General features: G+C 29.5%; 1 protein-coding gene across 1 annotated transcript; it reads left to right on the top strand.

Annotated features, from left to right (window-relative positions):
• The first annotated feature begins 5,696 nt into the window (after positions 1–5,696).
• LOC107024494 (probable pectinesterase 8) lies at positions 5,697–8,718 on the top strand. The gene is made up of 5 exons (XM_015225482.2): positions 5,697–6,171; positions 6,334–6,505; positions 7,082–7,288; positions 7,997–8,256; positions 8,329–8,718. The coding sequence occupies exons 1-5, from the start codon at positions 5,780–5,782 to the stop codon at positions 8,483–8,485; spliced, it is 1,188 nt and encodes a 395-aa protein (XP_015080968.1). The 5' UTR covers positions 5,697–5,779; the 3' UTR covers positions 8,486–8,718.
• The last annotated feature ends 789 nt before the right edge of the window (positions 8,719–9,507 follow it).

Below are 9,507 nucleotides of genomic sequence, written 5' to 3'. Positions count from 1 at the left end.
GCAGGCTAAAAAATAGTTAATCCAATTTATAAAGACGTGGGCTACGCGTTGCACCGGACCAACCCAGGCCACTTTTATATATAAAAAAAGATATTATATAAATTTAAATTTATTAAATGTTGACATAAATATCAGCAAGTTGCTATTTGATGTTGCTATTTGTAAACCAAGTCTCAAATCCACAAATAAAATAATTTTAATAATATTTATTAAGTTTGACTTTAAGTAAAAATTTAGTTGTATAATTTCAATTTACAATACTTGTCATTTTATGTAAATATCTTGGATATAACCGTATAACAATAAATACATATCCTGTGAAATTTTATCAAGTGGAGTCTAGGAATGATAGATTGTATGTAGACCTTATCACTGTTTCATGGAGATATATAAGTTTTTTTTAAGAGACCGTCAACTCAAGTGCATCAAAATCAAGTAAAAGATGAAAATAATGAAGAATCCTAAAAAAAAATAATCTATATTTGAGTGTTTGAGTAATATTAATATTCATGGTTTAAGACTTGAAATTTGAACTCCTCTTAATATTTTTAGTATTCTATTCAATTTTAGTTTCAATTATTTTTTATTTGACTTACAAGGTCTGCCCAACTCACAGTACTCGACCCTTATAGGTTATCGGACTTTTATGAGCAGCGATATATCTTAATTCAATCATATCTAATTACGGGTTGGATCAGACTGTTTTAACGGGTTTAATCTTTGTTGACGACTCTACTAACAATATAACAAGTCAAATAAAAATAATAACTTGTAATATCTATATATTATGATTTAAATAGACTTTGAGTTTGGATTCCCCTTTTTATTTGCTTATTTATAGTATTCTAGTTATTTTTATTTTATATTATTTTTAATTTAAACCACATCTAACCCACATAGCTCAAACCTTACAAGACAATAAACTTATTCGAGCTAAAAATATATTTTTAAATGAACTTCAAAATTCTTGGCCCAATTTAATAAAATTACAAAATACACTGAAATGATCCAATAAATTTAATTCATATTGATGACTCTGAAAAGAATCTCTTTACAAATCATTATATTAGAATCTTTTAAGTAAAGAGTTCAAAGTGTTCACACAAGATAGTACTATTATTATCTAAGTAATATTTTTTTCCTATATAAAGGTGATTCACCTTTTATTTACTTTAACAATAGACAATTTCGTTCTACTTTCACAACCATTATGTCACACTTTTAACCAAAAGAAATTCAATCCAGAGAGAATAGGAAGTCCAGAAGTTGCTCTTGACTTTGTACCCGTGAGTCACAACTTTCTTTTGTTCAATTTACTTTAAAAAATAGTTTTCTCATTGATAGATCATGCATACTTTAAAAAATATTGTCTTACATTTTTTTTTGCCATTTTGAATGAACTTTAATTTGTTTAATTTATTTTTTCTGTTGATCTATTTGCTTTCATTAAGATTTAGCTCATTATTCTATTAATTTAATTATTTGAATGGATTTGAAAAGATCTGAACGAATCAGGTCTGAAATATAGTTTTAAAAACATTTTTTTCTGTACAAGTAGTTCAACCATTATACAGAAATCATGCTACAATAATTTGTATATCGATATATAATTTTTATTTACATATCATATAATTTTATTAATCAAATATAAATATTTAAAATATTATTATTTTTTAATTAAAAAGTAATATTATTTTATTGGAATAAAATTTTATAATATTTTGCTAATATAATGTTTTCATATGCATATTCAGATATTGAAAACAAACACTCTTAATTATTCAGTATTCTAATCTAGATCACATCTTAATATTCATATGTGCATTTAGATCTAGACATCTAAATGTTAATGCAAATCTAAAATTTATATTCAGCCACTTATTAAGATTCAGACGTGTTAATCTTAATAAAAACAAATGAGGCCTTAGAAGCACACATGGTTAGCTTATATATTCTGAAGAGTAAATTTTCACAACTATTAGATGAATTTATACGTGCCGGAAAAAAGAATGAAAGAGCATCAGCTTATTGTATAATCGTATGAATAATTTTGTATATCGGTGTATTTTCACTTTTCAAATAATTCTTTTTCTTGCCCCATTTTTGAAAACACCAACATAAATTAATTGATAGTGATTTTACAACTTTATAATGTGTTAGATTATGCTTTATTTATTTTTCCGAATGTCATGATTTGTTTGGGGGTTGAGGATTCTCCTATCTAGGTATTAGAGTAGATGCTCAGGGATCGGTGTCTCAGATCGTTATTGGGCTATGACCCATGTTCCAGCCAAAGACCAATGACCTAATACTATTTGAAAAAGGATTGAAATTATTCTCTTTACTTGGTTTTCAATTCTATTATGAAAATGATTGGAAAAGTAATTCTATTTGGAGTTGATTTTGACTTTGTAAGGAAAAACGCAACTCTATAAATAGAGGATGGATTTGAGAGAATAATTCAATTGCTCATTAGTATTGTCTTTTGATTGACATTAGGTCATAAGAGGTTTTTTGAGAGAGCTTTCAATATGAGAGAAGAGAAAAGAGATGCAAGCTCATAAAGATTATGTGAAGAAGCTGGACAAATTTATTTGTCAGAAATTTAGGCCAAGGGGGAGATTTGTTGGGTTTTTTTGCCCTGATTTCTTAGGCGATTTGTTCGGTTTTATGTGCCATGATTTCTTACCATAAATAGATTTTTCTTTTAGGGAAATTTTTTAATATTTTGGCTAGTATCCCTTTCGAGTAGGAAATATTTTAGGACTTTATAAATATATGTTTTTTCCTTCTAACTTAATCAACATTCACAATTTATTCTTAAGGGCTTTGAGAGTTTGGGTTAGGAGGAGAATTTGTAGGACACAAGCTTGATACGTTATCACTTGTGTGAACCTCTCATGTATGCCGAGTGAATTGATTGAGGTTATCTCTCTCTATATTTTATGCTCTCATATTTAAATAGTGGATTGTTCATATTTCCTTTGTGGATGTAGATCGATTGACTGAACCAAGTTAAACCTTTGTGTCTTATGGTGTATTTCTCGTTTGTCTTCTTAGTAGTGATCATCCGAGGTTTGCTTTGCTAGCTTCTGCATTACACTTAATTATTTTCAGTCCTAATAAGTGATATCAAAGTCAAATGTAATAATGTAGTCGGGTTCAATGGTTCAATAATTGATGATAAAATCAGGTTAGAAAGAGGTGTTCAACTTGGCGGATATAGTTCTAGCCTTTGACAGTAATGAAGAGTTTTGATAGAGAAATTGTTTCAGAGAAGTTCTCTGCGTTAATACATATATTTGACGAAGGAGATTAAGGAGAGGAGAAAAAAGTTGTTGAAGATTATGTGAAGAAGGTGGACAAATTTATTTTGTCAGAAATTCAGGCTAAGGAAGAGATTTGTTGGGTATTACTATCCTGGAGTTTGTTACCATGATTAAATAAGTTTTCCTTTTAGGAAAAGGTTTAAGAGTAGCTAGTCTTTTTTTAGTAGGAAAAGGTTTAGGACTCTATAAATTAAAGACACGTTCTTTCTAACTTAATTAGCATTCACAATGTAGTCCTAAGAGTATTGAGAGTATTGGTTTGAGCAAAAATTTAAGAGACACAAGTTTTATACGTTATCACTTGTGTGAATCTCCCATTTATTCCGAGTGAATTGACTTAAGTTATTTCTCTCTATATTTTGTACTCTCATATTTATAGTAGATTGTTCATCTCCTTTGTGAATGTAGGTTGATTACCGAACCACGTTAAATATTTGTGTTTTAGTATATTTATCGTTTGTCTTCTTACTCATGATCTTTCAAGGTTTGCTTTACTAACTTCTGCATTACACATAATAATTTTCGATTCTAACAAGTGACATAAAAAAACATTGACACTGACTATAAAGTTCTTCTAAGCAATGGTCAACGAAGTTCTTTTCAGAGATTAGCCCGAAACAATGAAATGTTGTCCGATGTTTTCTGAAATCAAATGCGATCAGAGTCATTTTATATTTGAAAAACATGCAATTGAATGTTCTTGAGTTACGGAGAAATATTACAATACAATTATACAAATAACGTTCATCAATAAGAAAATATTTTGTCTTTTATTTATTTTAATTGCAATTAATTTTCGGTATTCAAAAATTTGTTGCCAACAATAACCAATACAAACAGGGCAACATTTACATAAATTCTTATAGGATCAATTTATACTATTCTTGACAAGTTCGAACTTTAATTTTACACTCTTGAAATTCCACTTTCCTTGCTAATTACCTATTCTAATCTTGGATTCTATTATTCAAAACATTGTCCAACTTGGACCTAACTTTGAAATTTGTCTACTATCAACCAAACTATCTTTGAGTTGCTTCCAAGTGTAAAAATCTAAGCTCAAAATTGCACTTATAGCAATAATAATATATAGTAGCAGCATCCCCCTCTTTAGATAAATTCAATAAAACTTCACGTATAGCAAGGAACTAAATTTAATGGTTCACATTAAATTAACATTCCAAACTTTCTGCTAATTAATAACACTAATTGTTTTTTAATTTATTTTAGTTGTATTTCAAGAGATCAGTATGTTTGAGTGGATATTATTATGTCATTTGGATATAAATAATCAGCAATAGAAGAACTCTAATTGCTATAACTACAAACTTTTATTCTATGCTTTATCAAATATTTTTTTTATTTACAATATCATGTAAAGTTAAGACTTTTTGTAAACTTTTGACGTGTAATTGAATTATTACTCCCTGTGCATTTTTATTTGTCATGTTACGTTTTTCGAAAGTCAATTTGATTAATTTTTAAAGTTAAATTAGTAGATCATATTAATTTGATATTTTAATTAAAAAAATTAGATATTCAAAAAGTACACAAAAGGTATTATAAATTTTAAATTTTTACATATCAATATGATGAAAAAATGCATTGCAAAATGTTAATCAAAGTTAATAATTATAGTTTAAAAAAGAAAATTATGACAATTAAAATGGACGGAGATAGTATTTTACTTAGATGTTATATTATTAATTTGTAAATAAAAATAAATTAATCGTATTTAGATATTCGGAAAACAATCAATATTAATTATTCAATCGACGTACTGGAACAATATTCTATTAATCAAATCAAAAAGGTTAAATTCTCTTAAGTTGCTTTTGATTAGCATACATTCTTGATTTTGTTAATAATTACTATTTTGTGTTTTATTTTTGATACAACCCTTAAAAGAACTACTTACTCCAAGAAGAATTTTGACTAAATTAATATTAATTAAATTTGTATTATCAAAGTTGACAAGTATATAAACAGAATATGCATATGTAGCGTGAAAATAATATGGTACGGTATTACATATATGTATCAAACGTCTTTGAAGAAATATATAGTAAAAATATCTATGTATTTGTTCATAGAAAGTTATACTAATTGACTTCGAATTATATAAATACGGGTAAATTTAAAAAATAAAATTTTGAGTAGGTAAAATACCACTTATTTTAAATCAAGCCAGAGGCATAAATCCATCATTCATTTGATGTGTTGGTAGGTATTGCGTATAGAATTGTCCCAAAAAAGGAAAAGGTAATTTGCAAGACATGCCAACTATTCTTATACTTCATTCAATTCAAGTACCACCCTTACTCTTTTATTTTATTTTTTATCTTAAAGGTATAATAATCCACACGAACTCCAATTTTTAAATGTCACCCTTCTCTCTCTATATATAAGTATTATTGTCACTCTTTTTATTTATCGTTCCATCAAGAAAAATGAATCCTAAGGCCATATATTTGCCAATTTTAATAGCAATCTTAGCCGTTTTAGCATCAACTCAACCACCCCGAACGTACTTCAACTGTTTTCTTGATCGATGCTCTACAGCTTTATCGTTATTTACTGTTAATCGTCATCATCATCACCATCACCATCACCATCATCATCATGATCATCATCGTCATGACACTGATGATGATAAGACAAGACAATCGCCCTGTGACCAATTTGCTCCAAATTTTCCGACTATAGACCCTAGTAACACGTCAATTATCTGCGTTGATCATAATGGATGTTGCAATTTCACCACAGTCCAAGCTGCAGTTGATTCTGTTGGGAATTTTAGTGCCAAAAGAAGCTTAATATGGATAAGCAATGGCATTTATTTGTAAGTATTAGGAGTAGTTACTATTAACGTTTTAATTTACGTGGCATAATTCGATTTTCCATAGTCAAACTTTTGAATTTCTGATCGTTAACTAGGACATGGAATTTTGAATTTTTTGAAATAAAATTTACGTATTTTTGTTTTGTTTGATTGAAAATGCAGTGAAAAGGTGATTATTCCAAAAACAAAACCTAACATAACATTTCAAGGGCAAGGGTATACGACAACAGCTATCGTGTGGAATGACACAGCCAATTCTGCAAATGGAACATTTTATAGTGGCTCTGTCCAAGTTTTCTCAACTAACTTCATTGCCAAGAATATAAGTTTCATGGTATATAAATATATAATATCATTATAGACCTTTTTTATTTTGGTTTTTCTTTCATACCTGCATTAACGCTTGATTATATTCACATCAGAAAGTACTACATTGGGGGGTAAAACGCTTTCTAAGAAATGAGCATTTTATACCTTTTGTTTCTCTTTCATTTTTCACTCAGAAAAAAGTAAAACTATTACTCCCTCAGTTCAATCCATTCAATATACTAAAAATAGATGTTCACTTTTACTTGTTCAGTTTGAAAACCCAAGCATTTTATGCATAGTTTAACCTTACTATTAGGGATGATATAGTAAATATACTATTTTTTTAATTGATTGTTTGAGTGTGTCACATCAAATATTGACAAATAAATATAGATAGAGGAATGTTTTGCTACTTGTAATTCCGTTATCCACCACAAAATTAATGTAATTCTAAATAATACAACGATCATGTGAACTAAATTTGGTTTTCTTTGTGACTACACAAGAAACTTCCCTTAATCCAACAATTTGTTTCCACATTATAATTGAAGATTTGCATGCGTACGTACCTAGTTAAAAGTTTTTAATAAATAAAATACAGAATGTAGCTCCAATGCCGGTACCTGGGGCAGTCGGAGCACAAGCAGTGGCGATTAGGATAGGCGGAGATGAAGCTGCCTTTTGGGGTTGTGGATTTTTCGGAGCTCAGGATACCCTTCATGACGATCGCGGTCGTCATTACTTTAAGGATTGTTACATTCAAGGTTCTATCGACTTCATTTTTGGCAATGGCAAATCAATCTACGAGGTACAAAACTTAAACTACTACTATTAATTAATATCATTTAATAAGACAACTTTCACATATAGCAAATATAAAATTCATATTTATATGCTATAGCAAAGTTTGCATAATTGCACTACATAGCAACCATATAAATGTATTATTCGCTATACATATACAATTGAATCAAATTATATAAAACGAGAAAGAGAGAAATTATATACAATTTGAATTTGTATATATAAAACGAGAAAGATAGAAAGACAAAAGAAATTGGGCAGGGGAGTATTTTTATTGTATAATTATAAGTATATAGGACGAAAATATATGTATTTGCATGTGTATATACAATTTTCTCTCGCTTTATACAAACAGGAAGACAATTTATACATTTTGCTTCTGTTTGTATAAGCGAGAGAGGCGAGGTGGCCAGCGAGATCTGGAAGAGGGGAACAAAAATATATGTATTTATACAATTTTCTCTGTTTTATACAAATAGAAACAGATTTTATACACTTGTGTTTGTATAAAAGTGAGAGGAACCAAGCGAGAGATGGAGCGAGAGAGGAGAGTGGCGAGCGAGAGTTTGAGGGAGAGAGGTGACCGGCAACAGTTTGCTAATTAAATCAAAGGGTTGTTATAGCAATTAATTTGATATACTAGTTTGTCATTATATACAATTTTCTTTTTTTTTAAAAAAAAAAATTGTAATAGTTTCAAGTGCGCTTGTAGAACTGTCAATTAATATCAATAGCAAGCCCAGTAGCCCCAGGAGTGAAGTCGATAAACGGGGCAGTAACTGCACACGGAAGAGCTACTAAAGATGAAAATAGTGGCTTCGTTTTCGTGAATTGCACTTTAGGAGGCACTGGTAGAATTTGGTTGGGGCGTGCCTGGAGGTCTTACTCTACCGTTGTATTCGCTAACACCTTCATGACCGATATCGTGGCTCCTGAGGGTTGGAACGACTTGAATGACCCTACCAGAGACCAGTTAAGTAAACCGTATAATCATTTCATCTAAAAATATATATTACATTCTTTGATTAATTTTTTTTATTATAGGACAATTTTTTATGGGGAGTATAATTGCTCCGGAGCAGGATCCAATATGGCGTTGAGGGCGCCATATGTTCAAAGACTTAATGATACACAAGCTCTTCCATTTCTCAACTCCTCTTTTATTGATGCTGATTTATGGCTTCAACCTTTCTCCTCTTAGCATTTCTCCTTCTTTGTATTTTTTCGATTTAATTATAAATGTCTGATGTGCTCCATCGTGAAATATTTTAGAGTTGAACGACATTGGTGTAAATTATTCTGGATTTGTCTTGTATATATACATACATATCCATTTGATACTAGTATAGATGAACGTTTACTTAATTGTTAGTGTAATTTAATCTGATGTAAAAGGTCATTTGTGTTATTTTTCAAATTGGTAGTTCTACTAAATTTTGAGGGTTATCGTTAATTACCTTTAAAGTGAACTCTATCAAATGTGAAGAAGTTAAACACACTGTTATAGAAAAGGAGCCTCAAAATAGTCCTTTTTATCTTTTGAGTTTAAAGGACTCAAAATTTTAACTCAAAATCATTTTTATTTTATTTTTTACATAAAACCCCTTCATGTAGTCCCTCGTGTTTGCTAAATTAGTGCATTTTTGTCCTCTCCTAAACTTTTGTCTATTTATCAACATTGGTTTTGAACTTTTGATCACAATATTGTGTATAAATTGTTCAGTCGTCATTTTCGTGGTTAATCGTCGTCCTCTATGTTTAAAGCAAACATAATTCCATGAGAGAGGGTAAGAAGATGAGTGCCTTTTATCTTGTACAATCCAAAAATCATTATAACTAAACCAAAAATCTATATTTATTATTCTTTGCAACAAATTTTAAAGTGATAGAAAATAAATTGCAATTACAATAAAATAAGAAAAAAAATAACTTTATTCATACAGATTGCGGGTACAATTTTGTTGATCCCTTGATTCTACTCTCCTAAGACGATTTATCCATGATCTGAGGGTCGTGGCGTATTTCTCGAACTAGGATGATTTAGATTTGACCTCTCTGTATGAATAATGAATAATTTATCAATTTGCAGAGTATTCGAGATCTTGATCTCTTTATCAAATTTATGAGATGTCTTTTAAGGAATTTGGTACCCTTTATATAGGCATAAACTAGGGTTTAGAGTTGAGTAGCCTCCAAGAATCCTAATTTGAGCAGAACACAGTT

Source organism: Solanum pennellii, chromosome 7, assembly GCF_001406875.1.
Source record: "Solanum pennellii chromosome 7, SPENNV200".
NCBI classification, from domain to species: domain Eukaryota; kingdom Viridiplantae; phylum Streptophyta; class Magnoliopsida; order Solanales; family Solanaceae; genus Solanum; species Solanum pennellii.
Note: the sequence above shows the minus strand (reverse complement) of the source record. Positions and strands in the feature narration are given on the sequence as shown.

Excerpts from the sequence above, each read along its gene's own strand:
- LOC107024494 (XM_015225482.2), top strand. The coding sequence starts at position 5,780 with ATGAATCCTAAGGCCATATATTTGCCAATTTTAATAGCAATCTTAGCC. Across the intron at positions 6,506-7,081 it reads CCAAGAATATAAGTTTCATG|AATGTAGCTCCAATGCCGGT; the intron begins GTATATAAATAT and ends AATAAAATACAG. Across the intron at positions 8,257-8,328 it reads AATGACCCTACCAGAGACCA|GACAATTTTTTATGGGGAGT; the intron begins GTTAAGTAAACC and ends TTTTTATTATAG.